This window comes from Eptatretus burgeri, chromosome 1 (genome assembly GCF_056783735.1).
Source record: "Eptatretus burgeri isolate ZD-2024b chromosome 1, Ebu_testis_v1, whole genome shotgun sequence".
Lineage (NCBI taxonomy): Eukaryota > Metazoa > Chordata > Myxini > Myxiniformes > Myxinidae > Eptatretus > Eptatretus burgeri.
This window is the reverse complement of record NC_140961.1, coordinates 137,763,660-137,778,555: the sequence shown is the minus strand read 5'-3', so window position 1 is coordinate 137,778,555 and position 14,896 is coordinate 137,763,660. Positions and strand designations below refer to the sequence as shown.

At 49.8% G+C, this 14,896-nt stretch overlaps 1 protein-coding gene across 3 annotated transcripts in view; it reads left to right on the top strand.

Annotated features, from left to right (window-relative positions):
* The window catches only part of DHX9 (DExH-box helicase 9), a 110,571-nt gene that overhangs the window by 41,547 nt on the left and 54,128 nt on the right, over positions 1-14,896 (top strand). For 2 of the 3 annotated variants that reach the window (XM_085900028.1, XM_085900032.1), the window contains exons 3-6: positions 563-703; positions 5,689-5,776; positions 6,087-6,181; positions 9,647-9,795. In XM_085900028.1, coding sequence (XP_085756154.1) covers positions 563-703; positions 5,689-5,776; positions 6,087-6,181; positions 9,647-9,795 — 473 coding nt within the window. Of the gene's footprint in view, positions 1-562; positions 704-5,688; positions 5,777-6,086; positions 6,182-9,646; positions 9,796-10,868; positions 10,957-14,896 lie in introns of those variants that run through there. The other variant, XM_085900036.1, reaches the window with a different exon arrangement.

Here is a 14,896-nt window from a genome sequence, read left to right as displayed (position 1 = left end):
GAATTGTTAAGTGCTTTTTGCTTGTACATACGTGCAATTCTTTTAATCGGTTTAACTCTGCTCTTTTGTGCTCTCCTGCCCCATTATAAAGAACCCCGATTGTTAAATGTTTCAGCTCGTTCGTGTCCCTTCCTCCATTGGCTTAGCGTGCTGCGTGTTGGAAAATTAGCAAGGCCGTTGTGCCGCCGTAAGGGGACATCTGGACCGACGGGACTTTGGTGATCATCCGCTCGGGTCACACGCGGCTCGAGTGCACTCGCGGCTCGTTCATACGGGTGCCGTCGAGTGTGAATTTCCCCGGTAGTTTGGACCACGTGGGTATTTAGGTAAATTGAAATTGGCAATCAACCCTACCCCACGTGGTCGACCTATTGATGAATTTCGGTCTGATAAGGGACCCGTCAGTCCGGAGTTATCCGGGGTGACGACCTATAAATTCCGGGTGATCGGTAGAGCCGACTGCTACTCCATCTTGCGTTCGTGCTTGCAGCCGATATCCGGCCCCTGCAACACGAGAATGCCTTGTGATGTTGTTCACTGTTTGTGTCTTTTTGCTTGCCAGGTGCGCGTAGAATCATTCAGTTATACTGGCATGGGCAACTCTACCAACAAGAAGGATGCTCAAACGAATGCTGCCCGTGATTTTGTCAACTATCTTGTTCGTATTGGAGAGATGAAGCAGGAAGATGTGCCTGGAGCTAAGGTGAATATTAACTGCGGTTGCCGGCCTCATGGTGTTGATGGCTGTTTTTCGAAAGAATGCCTTCCTTACCTTCATTTATTGTGTGTCCATCAATTAAAATCTGACGATGGGTGGGATAAAGTGTTGATAGAACTGAAGTGACCTTGATATGTGATGGGTTGTGGGAACTGTCAGGAAGGATGTCAGCAGAAAGATGGAAAATAGTGTTTTTGAAAATCCCATTCCTTTTTATAATGTAACATTTCCACATTCATCCCAAATATGAAAGTTAATAATCATGGTTTGAGTAAGCTTAGTGTTGGCTTAAAGGTTAGGGTGGTTGGCTTAAGGTCTTCGGATCTTGAGTTCAAGCCCATGTCGTGCTATTGAAAAAACACCAGGTGGGTTGATTCGGCCTGTTATCCTTCCGACGTCAGCAAAATGAGTACCTGCATGCTGGTAACAGGGACATTGCATCAACGGCAGCTGTGCCCACAGAAAATGATGCAGCGAAGCAACCACAGGCAACATATGAATATAAAAAAATGGTTTGAATACGACACATGGTTTGAAAACAGAGCTAGCTTGAATATGACACATTTTCATGGGGCATATCATGCGTTTGGGGTTTTTGTTTTTTTGCACACAATGTCGAGGTTCGTATGAGAGCTAACACACAGAACGTACAACAAGGGGGACAGGAGATAAGGGGCGGGAGAGGGAAGGACAAAACAGTGGGGAGCAGAGACATGAGGAGATCTGTGGAAGGGAGAGAGAAGGGGCAGGGTACGTGGGTTGCACAATATGGACATTGCAGGGACTTTCAGGTCCTTGCATGACAGGAATTTCAGGAAGGAAAGCAGGGAATTTGAAGGAGGTGGGTTTGGGGTGGATTAACGGCGGTAGAAAAGATCAAGGTTTTGGATGGGAGAAGATGAGAGATGGTGGTGAACGTATGTTTTTAAGACCTGGAGGGAAGAGTGGGATTGAAGAGAGTGTGAGAGTTTATTCCACAAGTGGAGGAAAAGGGGGAATGAAAAAGTGAAGGTGAGCAGTGATTCGTGATTTTGGTAGTTTTTCCAGAAGGGGGTTGCTGGTGGACCTTGAGAGCCCTGCGGAAATATGGGTGGTGGGAGGGGGGGGGACATATCACAGACAGAGAAGGGGAGGCGAGACCGGAGAGAGGACTGTAGAAGACAGAGAGACCACAGACCTGCCTGCAGTGAGAGAGTGAGAGACCCAAACACTCAGCCTCATCGCGGGAGATACCAATGGCCCGAAATGCCTTGGTTTCCACAGCGTGAAGCCGAGAAAGGTGAGAGGCAGGAGCACCAGCCCAGAGGGGAGAGCAGTACTCCATCAGGTTGCGGATGAAAGCTTTGTATGTAGTCAGGAACTCAGGTGGGCTGAGGAAGGACTTTGCACGACGGAGGATTCCCAGTCGGTGACTGGCCTTGGAGGCCAGGTTGGAAATGTGGCTTTCCCAGGAAAGATCATGGTAGATAGTGAGACCCAGAAGCTTGAATGAAAGGGCTTCTTCCAGAGGATTGTTGAGAAAGTAGATTGGGGGGGGGGGGCAGAAATCCATTTGGAGCCACACGTTGGCTCTGACAGGAGAGGAAGTCTCTGAGCCATGAGTGGAAATGGCCTTGGATACCATAGGAAGAGAGTTTGGTGAGCAGGGCAGGGTGCCAGACCGTGTCAAAAGCACACGATATGTCTAGGCATATGGCTCTGATTTCATCTCTGGCATTTAGTACCTCCATCCATTGTTGGGAGAGCAGAAGCAGCATATCCAGGGTAGAGTGACCTACTGACCTGGTCTGAAACCAAATTGATGATCAGAAATCAAGCCATTGGAGAAGAGGAAGGATTTAATGTCTGAAGTGATGATGGATTCCATAACCTTGCTGATGATTGGGAGAAGGCTGATTAGTCTGCAGTTGCAGGGATCATGGTTGTTGTTCTGGTCACTGTATATGATTGAACTCATGATGGCAACCATTAGTTACAGATTCAAATTCTTTCCGTTTTTAACATCTTTTTCACGTCCAGTTTACTCGTAACTCGAAGGGCACTTTGTGGCGTGCATACTGCTGCCTGGTTCTGGATCTTCACCAATATCTTAGCAATTCGTCCTTGACACACACCCAACCTGCTCACCAAATTTTATCCGAATCCATCCACAACTTTTTGAGATATCTTGCACTCAAGCAAACATACAGGGGTGAAAACTTCACCTCCGTCCACCTTCGGTGGCACAGGTAATAAGCATGGAGATTTGTTTGTACTAGCTGAAGTACCCGTCTTCAACTGGTCCACAGAAATATCACAAATATTCTCTTTCAGCTCATATAACCATGTTCTGTGATCATTGCATTATTAAATTACTTTCAAATTTTGTTTGCACATATATCTTTACAATTGAATTTAGCTTAAGTTTCCCAAAAAGTCATGTATTGTACTCATTTTAATTGGTGAAAAATGCAATTTTTTGAGGCCGTTTCCTTGGAGTTTCGGATATATACTGTTATGGTTGTGGAAATTCGCATTACACCATAAAGAGTCCTCAGGTGAGATATCTCGATAAGTTCATGTGTAGTTAGCCCAAACCCGTTGTATAGAGGGAATTTATGTGATCCATCCGGGCTGCGACGCTTTGAATTAGCCATTTTTCTGTTCTATCTTTTATTTCAAACAAACAGCATCTCAACAGCCACGCCATCCCCACCACAGCGCCAACCACACTACAACCACGCCACCTCCACCACCTACGCTACCACATCTTCGCCACTCGCCATTCAATAAGCCCCGTGCGGTCACGATCTCCGCGGAAGAACAAAAACCACCAACGATGCTTGGGGGTTTTTCCCGCCTGTTTCTCCCGTCTAAATTCTCCGCGCTCGTTGTGGTGGAAGTGTGATCCGAGCCGGGGGTCAAAGGTGAGAAAAGGTGGGGGCCTCTTTTTGGGGGAATAATTCTCTGGCCCTGAGCCAAAACTGACTCCCCCGGCCCCCGCACGGGCCGGGGTGGAGGGAGAGCGAGAGGGCATGCCCCCCTTCGAGAGGCTTCTCCAAGAAGCTCGAAGGGAGGCGGGGCCAAAAACGGGGCGGAGCGAAGGGCGGAGCCCCGCGCTACAAAAGGCGGACAGCACGGACCTTGAGTAGAGTCTTCGAGGCTTCCTGTCTGCTTGTTTTCGAGAGTTCCTGTGTTCTTCGGGTTGTTTGAGCTTCTGGGCTGGACGTCGTCTTCTTCTTGGCGCTGCTTGTCTTGTCGGGCGAAGAGGTCCTGCGCTCGCGGCTTGGCGAGCGGCCTGTCAACGGAGGCACGGACGGGAGACGCGGCAGCGCCGGTTGTGAGGTGGACCTGCGCGTCCGGACAAGGAGTGCCGGAGAGGGTTCGCCGGCCGCGAGAGAGGTCGGGGCCAGGCGAGACCACGCTGACTGTCGTGGGAGAGGGACTCACCAGCCACGAAAAGGGAAGTCGCGACTTCTTTCTTTTCCTTTGCTTTTTGTGTAAATGCTTGTGGTGGTGCCGTCTGTTAAGTGAAACTGCGTAAGTGTTGCCGTGTGTCGGTCGTAGTCGGTAGTATCTCTTTTTTTACTGTTTCTTTCTGTGCTTGAATTCGTGCCTTTTATTATTTTTGCTGTGACTGAACATACGTGCTTGCTTTGCGTCCGTGTGTCACGCAATAAAATGCTTGCTTGTTGAACTGTACCCACTCTGCTTCGTCTCCTTTCTTTTTATTGACTCTCCATCCTGCATCGCGTAAGAGATTGGTAGTGGGTGTAAGTTCCCGGTAACTAAGCTGAACCGTCGAGGTCGATGATAACTCCGCTCGGTTATCTCTGCAGTACGGAACGAACCGCTTAAGCGGTTCGTGTCTGAAGTCGACCTGCGGCGAGGTACGATCGCCCGATTAACCTTCCGCGTGGGTACTTAGGTAGGTCGAGTTTGGCGAACAACCCTATCCTACGCGGGTGGCCGATTGGCACGATTGTGGTGAGGTCGAAAGACCCACCCATGACTAACTCCCGGCGTTGTTCCGAGAGGGTCAAGACAGAATTGTCCGTCCGGTGGGCGACGTGCCGCGATTCGAGTTACGTGGCCGATCGCACGCCGACGTGCGCGAATTCGCGACAATACATTCATACATAAAGTGCCTATAGAAAGTCTGCAACCTCTTTCAAAGTTTTCACCTTTTGTTGCCTTATAGCCTGGAATTAAATTGCATTAATTCAGACTTTTTCCACTTTTATTTACACATCGTAACCCACAACTTCCAAGTGAAAAACAAATTCTACAAATTTCAGAAAATTAATTAAAAATACAACACTAGAATATCTTGGTTGGATAAGACAGTGTCCACCCCCCCCCCACCCCTTCCCCCCACCCGAGTTAATACTTGCTGGAAGCCATTTGACAGCAATTACAGCTGTGCATTTGTTGGGATAGGTCTCTACCAACCCTGCACACCTTGATTGGTCAATATTATCCCATTCCTCTGTATAAAACTGTTCAAGTTCAGTCAAGTTGCGTGGGGAACGTTGATGGACAGCAATCTTCGTCATGCCACAGATTTTCAATTGGACTTAGGTCGGGGCTCTGACTGGGCCACTCAAGGACATTTATCTTTGTGTTCCTTAACCACTCCAGTATAGCTTTGGCTGTGTACCACAGTGTGTGTGTGTGTGTGTGTGTGTGTGTGTGTGTGTGTGTGTGTGTGTGTGTGTGTGTGTGTGTGTGTGTGTGTGTGTGTGTGTGTGTGTGTGTGTGTGTGTTGCTATGTCTGGCTTCCTTCTTGGAACTACGGTGCAGTAATTGGTTTTTATTTTGATTCGCCACGCCTTAGGATGTATTGCAGTTAACAAAGGGCATTGCTCTTTTCTCTGAGAATGGTTCACGTCAACATTAATGTTCGGAAATTTGCGTTTGTGCATGCGCAATCGTTTAACACCACTAATTGCATCTAATGATGATTGTGGTACTTTGTGATGGCTTTGCAGGTGGAGAGTGGACTGCCACATGCTTTTGTTCCAGACGGACTGCCTGGCAGTTCGCTGCCCCCCCATCTGTCCCTATCCCAAGAGAGAGGTAGTGTTTTCCTCGAAGAAGGCTTCGGTTGCTTTCATTTTTCTCTTTTTGACAATTGATGCATGCCTGTGTGCATTATTAACCTTTTCCATCTTTTTCTTCTTTTCATCAGTTCCTACTTGCATGCTTGCTATTACTTGGGCATATTTGTCTTGGTATCATTGTAATCAGTAATTAAGAATTCCATGAATGAAAGTGGCAAAATTGTATGTTAATCTGAAATAGCAAAACATTTATTCAGGCGCTTGTCATGACTATCTTTCCTTTCCTTATTCCAATGTCCTTGGTACGGGTTGTCTTGCTGACAAAGGATCCGGTGGTGGAACTCCTGGACTTCGAAGCTTCAACCTTTACGATGAGGGTGAACAGAAGTTCTTCCAAAAACAACAGCAGGAAGAAGAAGCTGTGAGTGCTTATTTTCCTGAAGATTTTTTGGTTAACTTGATAGTTCCAGATTTCTAACTTCAAGCCGTGTTGAGAATACCAAACATTGACGAGTTACATCAACGATCTGTATACCTGCTGGATGTGAGAGCTGCTGTGCTCCAAAAAAAAACAAAACAATTTTGATGGATCTCCATTTATTCAATCTGTTAAACAAAACTATATGACATATATGATGATTGCCTTCACACTCAGGTGGAATTCATGATTCAGGTGTGTATCTTGTATAAAATCAAACGAATCCTCTTCGTTTGTATAATTTATTTGCTTTTCAATTGCTCCATATATTGAACAAGTCAATTTAACTCGGGTGGTGGATAGGCAACAGACCGCTTGCATTTTGTTCCATTTAACCTCAAAGATGAATTTTTAAAAAAAATTCTGGTCTTGAAATGCACAGAAAGGAAAACTAGCTCCATCATTGCATCCTTCACAGCCGCTATCCTTGGCAGGCCAAGTTAGGTTAATGTCTGCGGTATCAGCATTTCCATCATTGACAGGAAGTAGATGAGGCTTTTTGTCAGTGTCACTCCCGTCACTGTTAAGCTAACTGGCAGTTGACGAGGCTCAAAGCATTCGACCATCAACCCGTGCAATTCCTCCTCTGTGGAACCAAATTCCAGGTTACAATTTGTGATGTCATTCAGAACACCTGGATTTAGGTGAAACTACCTTAATCAAGGATCACTGGTCACCTCCACTCATTTGTTCCTCTCTTTTTTTCCCATCTGTGGAACCATCTTCCACATTCTCTTCAATTTCATTCTTCCCTCTCGGTCGTAAAGACAGCTAGCTGTTTATCACCATCTCAGATCATCCTAAGTCCAATACCATGATCTTTTCTACCCTCGTTAACCCCACCCTCAGCCCTCCTTAAAGGTTTCCAGTTTTCCCTCCTGACAGTTTCCTTCTGTATCCGTCTTGTCCACCCCATGTGTCCTTTCCTGCCCCCATTCCTCCCCACACCCATTGTTTGTCCAAGTCTCCTCCTTCAACTCTGCTGTTGCTCTCCCCCCCTCTCCCCTGCCCCCTCTCTCTATTACTCCTTTTGTCCTGTTACATCCTGATCTGTTCTGTGTACTCGCTCTTATTTGAGCCTTGACTGTATACAAAAACAAACTAAAAAACGCCATGGGTGCCATCATTGGCCATCACAGAAGTTGTCCTTGTGTCTGCTGTATAATGCAACCCTTGCTGCATTTTACTTCATCAGCAGTCTGCCAGTGTCTTGTGTGCCAGCTGGGTAAACAGGAGTCACTGGGAAAATCTTGCCAAGTTTGTTGACAAAAAAAATTATTCTGGACCGTCATGAGGTGCCTCCAACAATGAACAATGCGATGATGTTCTGAATCTTCTGTACCACGTCACAGCTGTTGTTGAATCGGCTGTTGCTTTTCAGAAATGTGAAAAATTGGCCAAACCAACAGTCCATTTGTTTCTGGCAGTCCCGCACTGCCATTGGGTTCACCACTCTGAATATTCATGAAACTCCCTCAATGGTATCGCTGATTGATGATGTCGGCTTTCCGCTGATGTGCAATACGTGAACGCCATCGAATTGTTGCAAAACGTGATGATTTTCATGGTTGCTTATCGGGCAGTCACATCACTGTTGCCTTCACCATAAATAGTACTGAATAGTGGGGCAACTTAGCATAACAATTGTGCATTTTGTGAGGAAAGCACCAAATTTGGCACACTAGTTGCCTAACATATTATGAACAGATTTGGATATTGGGCCATCTCAAATTCAGCCGCTGATGGCTGTGGCAGCCATTTCCCACTACCATCAAAAATTTTGAGATGGTCCAATATCCACATCTGTTCATAATATGATGGGTTACTCGTGTGCCAAATTTGGTGCTTTCCTCACAAAATGCACAATTGTTATGCTATATTTAGCTAAGTTGCGCCATTAGAAGGTGATGTTAATGAAGATGTACAGCAATAAAATTCGCAGACAGAATCTTACCATAATGGAGCAAACGTGGTTGCCACCGGAACTCCAAAATTGACGTGGTGGAAATAGCGCCACCTTTGGTAGGTGCCGGTATTACAAATCATATTCCTTATTTGATGATGTGGAGTATGATGTGTTGTGATCAATAATATTTTTCAAAAATGACAAAAATTGTGACATGCATTTCCAAGAATGTGCCGTAGCATGTTGCCCACCGAAGATGAGCCAAGAATGGTACTCCCGCTCTGAGAGCAGGAGTGCCTGCAAGTAAGTTTTTAATCTATCTATAATCCAGGTGTGTGTGTGTGTGTGTGTGTGTGTGTGTGTGTGTGTGTGTGTGTGTGTGTGTGTGTGTGTGTGTGTGTGTGTGTGTGTGTGACCGCTGTTTCTCGACAACCACTGGTCCGATCTAATTGATACTTGCCAGCTATATTGCTGGGGACCTGAGGATGTGCCTTTTCAAGGTTTGATATTAATCGGACAAGTGTTTCCCAAGTTATGGCCATTTATTTACCAAACGAATGACAAGACACGTTGCTGCGTAGGCGTGGCTGCGTAGGCTGGTGCGCGGCCAGCCGACGATGACGTCACAGACCGTGCCGGTTACGATGGGGAAAAGGCGCCTTAGTTCCCGTGGCGTAGGAGTGGCAATGGTCAATGGCAGCGAATGTCATGGCAAGCAAAGACAGGGAGGTAAACTTGATTTTAATTTGGATTTTAATTAACTCTGTGTGTGGAAGTATAACAGCAGTTGTTACTTCAATGCAAGCGATAATTTGTGGAATGCATGTGAACATTCCGTACGGGCACGCACTACTTCCGGATAGTGATGACTTACTGTATTGTAATAATTTCTCGATTTCTTATGCGCATTTAGAGATAAACACAATGCCCCAATCCAGTCGTCGTTTACGAGAGCGAAGGAACGGCCTGTGTGGTTGTTTGAAAGTTTTTTTTTTCTTTGGGCTTGCCCGTACAGCCACAAACGTGCGGGCACGCGAGAGCGAAGGAACGGCCTGTGTGGTTGTTTCTGGCACGCGGTTTGGAAGTTTTTTTAATTTTTTTTTTTTTTTTTTTTTGCACGTACTCGTATTCCAAAACTGCGAAAACCTGAAAATGGCCATTTCTGACTTTTTTTTTTTACATTTTGCCTGTACAGAAACCCCCCCCCCCCCAAAAAAAAACCTTTGAGTCTTCAAACTTGTTTCATGGTGGCAGGTTTCAAATGAGACTTTGGTGGCAGAGGAATTACCTCCCCCCCCCCACCCGAGTTTGGAATGTAATTATGTTTGCCTCGCAGTGCGGACAAGTGGCGTTTGTTATCCGTTCAGTCTGTGCATGCATATGCTATGACGAGTGCTTGACCATGCTGCGGTTGTGACTCCAACACAGTGGGAAATTTGACGACTCAAAATGCTAACATGAGGGAGTTGAGTTGAGATCCTTTCCTCTTGCCTCACCCGTAGACACTCGAGTCGGAGGAAGTTGATCTCAATGCTGGTCTTCATGGCAATTGGACATTGGACAATGCCAAGTCACGCTTGCATCAGTTCTTCCAGAAAGAGCGCATACATGCTGATTACTCGTACAACACTGTGGGGCCAGATCACAACAGGTTTGGGGTGATTGGGAGATGTGCTTGATGTGAAACACTCGATAGGCTCTCGGTCTTTCTCCCCGCCGCATCTTCTTCAAATCTCCTCCGATATGCTCCCTCTTAGCCAGTACTACTGATTCAAGCACAGCTCCCCTCTTCAATGTGCCTTTCTTGGTCAGTGAGCTGGAGGTAGAAGTCAGCAAGGATCCAGGGCTGTGTGTTTGTTTATTTATTTATTTCTGCTTCTTGCTGACTTGATTCCTTCTCCAGCCCATTGCACCAATGGTGTCCATAAGTATTGGGTTCACTGAATTAAGCACAGGCAGATGGGAAAGTGAGGGGATGTGCATGTGGGTGTAAATTATCACCATGGATGCTCAAGGAGGGTTAAAGCCAGCCTCTTTGCCAATCTTTAGTTCATTGGTCTTGACTCGGGGTTGAGGGGCAGTTGGCTGCTCAATTTGCCTTGGAGGTTGTTCTGGGAAGTGTGCAATGAAAGCCATAAACTCCCAATGTACAACTTGTTTTCCCATCTCTTTCAACCCCATGACATCCATCCCATTTTGTTTCATCCACACCTTATAAACTCCCTTCAGTGTACGTGTCATAGCTGTTCTGATTATCTTCATCACCCTCATCAGTCCTCATCACCAGTTTATTTATTGTTGCTTTCACAAACAGCTTGCACTCAGTTTCCCTCAAAGTGGAGGGGCGTTGCTGCATGTTGCCACGAACCACCACACTGAACATTCCCTTCCTCATCGTCGTTCTCTGCAGCCATTGTGTTTCTCATTTTACCTCTTCACTGCTTACTCCCTCTGTTTTGGCCAAACTCAGAACTACCTCCTGACAAACAGTTAATTTGCCCCTCTAACCCCAAAATGTAGACTTGTACCAACATATAAACTCTCGTTCCTGGTTCCACCCTGAGTGAGTTGCGTCATGCCCAGCACATGTGGTTCCTCACCAACTCTGTGTCTCGCCACATGTGCTGGGCCTGACCTAACTACATGCCGCCTCATTTGTAGGTCGGATGGATGGCTGGGATTGACGTCTGACCTTGGCTGATATGGCTTTAACCCTCCTTTCAGGGCGTGGCGTGTGTGCAGCCCATGGGGGACCTTAAGATGCCGACAGTGCAAAAACGTGTCCACTTGCACACCCCCTCCCCCACTGCAGGTCTGTGTTCCCCTCTCCACCCCTTCATTTTTATAAATTGGAATTTTGCATTTTTGCATTATTTGGTTTCCTTCAAATGTTTCCATAGAAGGTCGTTTTATTTTATTGCACAATGTAAGTCAGTGCTGTGTTTTCATTGATGAGGAATAATGGACTTGTTAAAAACAAGTGACGGACTGCGTTGGTGGACAGGACAATAATGTTTTCCTGAACGGGTGCAGAAAGCGTAAGTTTACTGCTGTGAGGCTGATGTTTCTGGCATTACCCTTCGTCAGAGCAAGAGAGCAAAGTGCGTGTCGAGAGAGGATTATAAAGGACAGGAGGGCATTAGCACCACCAGAATATTCCAGAGGGTTGGGAAGAGTCGAAGGTGGGGGCACTTGGCCTTTCAGCTATCAGAAAAGGAGTGGATCAATTTTTTTTTCAAGAGTTCTCTTTTCTTCATTTCTTTTTCTTGGTCAAACAGTAATTCCATCAAAAGAATAGTAAACAAACAGAAAATGAAAACCAGAATTATAGATCGATATGAATGAAGAAAATTCTGAAATAAGAAGAAAAGTCAGTTGTGATGAGAATGTAATCAATGAAAAATATTTGTTCATCTTGTTGGGTGCCAAGGGGCTATGTTTAAAAAAAAAAAAAAATCCATTTCAATTCATTGCATTTTCGGGTATCGTTGGTACCTTGAGGCATAAAATATAATGTACATCGTAGCCGCTGGAAGAGTAGATGCTGAAGAAGGTGCGTGGAAAAAACCCCTAAAACTCCAAAGTAGAAATAAATAGGTTCAGAATCTCAGCACGTCGTCTTTACGATGCCCATTTTCAACAGGTTGTTCTTTTTATAATCCAGAATTATTTGAAATCTCAGCAATAGACTGGAGCAGTACAAAAGAGCCCCTCCTCCTCCTCCTCCTCCTCCTCCTCCTCCTCCAGCTGGACAGAGGGTGCCCCACCCTATAAGACATATTGCTGTTTTATTTCCAGGTTTGAGACACTACCAAGGAGCGGTTAAAATATGTCTGGGATTTTTCTTTTGAAAAGGTATCCTCCCAATCCCCACCTCACCTCCCTCTGTCAATACCTTTCATAACAAGTCTCATGGTTCTGTTGTTGGAGAGTTATGTTTGGGAAAACCCGGAAAATGGCTTGAAGCTGCTTCAATTGCATCGTTTACCTGTATGCAGCTATCGACTCACCTTCACATCCATTAATGCTGTCGACCATTCCAAGTCGGTGACATCACCTCATCACCTCCAACACGCCCTCATCCTCCCAACCCCACCCATTCTTTGTCACCTAATTCAGCGTCCCTCTATGTCATGTCCCCCTTTCTACTTCACCTTCTTATCACCCCTACAATTTCCCCTCTCACCCTCCTTTCATTTTCCCCTCGCCAAGCTTCCTTCACAATCCACCCCTCCCAGCTTCCTCCGCAGTCCAAACCCTCCCAGTTTCCTCCCCACTCCAGCCCCTCAGACCGTCCTCCTCACTCCACCCCCTCCCAGCTAGCTCCCCGGTACACCACCTCTCAGCTTCCTCACCACTCCAACCCTTCTCAGTATCCTCCCCACTCCAACCCCTCTCAGTTTCCTCCCCACTCCAACCCCTCTCAGTTTCCTCCCCACTCCAACCCCTCTCAGTTTCCTCCCCACTCCAACCCCTCTCAGTTTCCTCCCCACTCCAACCCCTCTCAGTTTCCTCCCCACTCCAACCCCTCTCAGTTTCCTCCCCACTCCAACCCCTCTCAGTTTCCTCCCCACTCCAACCCCTCTCAGTTTCCTCCCCACTCCGCTTCCTCCCAACTCAGCCCCCTCCCAACTTCCTCCCCACTCAGCCCCCTCCCAACTTCCTCCCCACTCAGCCCCCTCCCAACTTCCTCCTCACTCAGCCCCCTCCCAGTTTCCTCATCACTCCACCCCTCCCAGCTTCCTCTCCACTCCACCTCCTCCCAGCTTCCTCCCCACTCCGCCCCTCCCGGCTTCCTCCCCACTCCGCCCCCTCCCGGCTTCCTCCCCACTCCGCCCCCTCCCGGCTTCCTCCCCACTCCGCCCCCTCCAGGCTTCCTCCCCACTCTGCCCCCACCAGGCTTCCTCCCCACTCCGCCACACTCCCAGCTTCCTCCCCACTCCGCCCCCTCCCAGCTTCCTCCCCAGTCCGCCCCTCCCAGCTTCCTCCCCACTCCGCCACCTCCCAGCTTCCTCCCCACTCCGCCCCTTCCCAGCTTCCTCCCCACTCCGCCCCTCCCAGCTTCCTCCCCACTCCGCCCCCTCCCAGCTTCCTCCCCACTCCGCCCCTCCCAGCTTCCTCCCCACTCCGCCCCCTCCCGGCTTCCTCCCCACTCCGCCCCTCCAGGCTTCCTCCCCACTCTGCCCCCACCAGGCTTCCTCCCCACTCCGCCCCACTCCCAGCTTCCTCCCCACTCCGCCCCCTCCCAGCTTCCTCCCCAGTCCGCCCCCTCCCAGCTTCCTCCCCACTCCGCCACCTCCCAGCTTCCTCCCCACTCCGCCCCTTCCCAGCTTCCTCCCCACTCCGCCCCCTCCCAGCTTCCTCCCCACTCCGCCCCCTCCCAGCTTCCTCCCCACTCCGCCCCCTCCCAGCTTCCTCCCCACTCCGCCCCCTCCCAGCTTCCTCCCCACTCCGCTCCCTCCCAGCTTCCTCCCCACTCCGCCCCTCCCAGCTTCCTCCCCACTCCAAACCCTCCCAGTTTCCTCCCCACTCCAGCCCCTCCCAGCTTCCTCCTCACTCCAACCCCGCCCAGCTTCCTCCCCACTCCAACCCCTCTCCGCTTCCTCCCCACTCCAACCCCTCTCAGTTTCCTCCCCACTCCAACCCCTCTCAGTTTCCTCCCCACTCCAACCCCTCTCAGTTTCCTCCCCACTCCAACCCCTCTCAGTTTCCTCCCCACTCCAACCCCTCTCAGTTTCCTCCCCACTCCAACCCCTCTCAGTTTCCTCCCCACTCCAACCCCTCTCAGTTTCCTCCCCACTCCAACCCCTCTCAGTTTCCTCCCCACTCCAACCCCTCTCAGTTTCCTCCCCACTCCGCTTCCTCCCAACTCAGCCCCTCCCAACTTCCTCCCCACTCAGCCCCCTCCCAACTTCCTCCCCACTCAGCCCCCTCCCAACTTCCTCCTCACTCAGCCCCCTCCCAGTTTCCTCATCACTCCACCCCCTCCCAGCTTCCTCTCCACTCCACCTCCTCCCAGCTTCCTCCCCACTCCGCCCCTCCCGGCTTCCTCCCCACTCCGCCCCCTCCCGGCTTCCTCCCCACTCCGCCCCCCCCGGCTTCCTCCCCACTCCGCCCCTCCAGGCTTCCTCCCCACTCTGCCCCCACCAGGCTTCCTCCCCACTCCGCCCCACTCCCAGCTTCCTCCCCACTCCGCCCCTCCCAGCTTCCTCCCCAGTCCGCCCCCTCCCAGCTTCCTCCCCACTCCGCCACCTCCCAGCTTCCTCCCCACTCCGCCCTTCCCAGCTTCCTCCCCACTCCGCCCCTCCCAGCTTCCTCCCCACTCCGCCCCTCCCAGCTTCCTCCCCACTCCGCCCCTCCCGGCTTCCTCCCCACTCCGCCCCTCCCGGCTTCCTCCCCACTCCGCCCCTCCAGGCTTCCTCCCCACTCTGCCCCCACCAGGCTTCCTCCCCACTCCGCCCCACTCCCAGCTTCCTCCCCACTCCGCCCCCTCCCAGCTTCCTCCCCAGTCCGCCCCCTCCCAGCTTCCTCCCCACTCCGCCACCTCCCAGCTTCCTCCCCACTCCGCCCCTTCCCAGCTTCCTCCCCACTCCGCCCCCTCCCAGCTTCCTCCCCACTCCGCCCCTCCCAGCTTCCTCCCCACTCCGCCCCCTCCCAGCTTCCTCCCCACTCCGCCCCTCCCAGCTTCCTCCCCACTCCGCTCCCTCCCAGCTTCCTCCCCACTCCGCCCCTCCCAGCTTCCTCCCCACTCC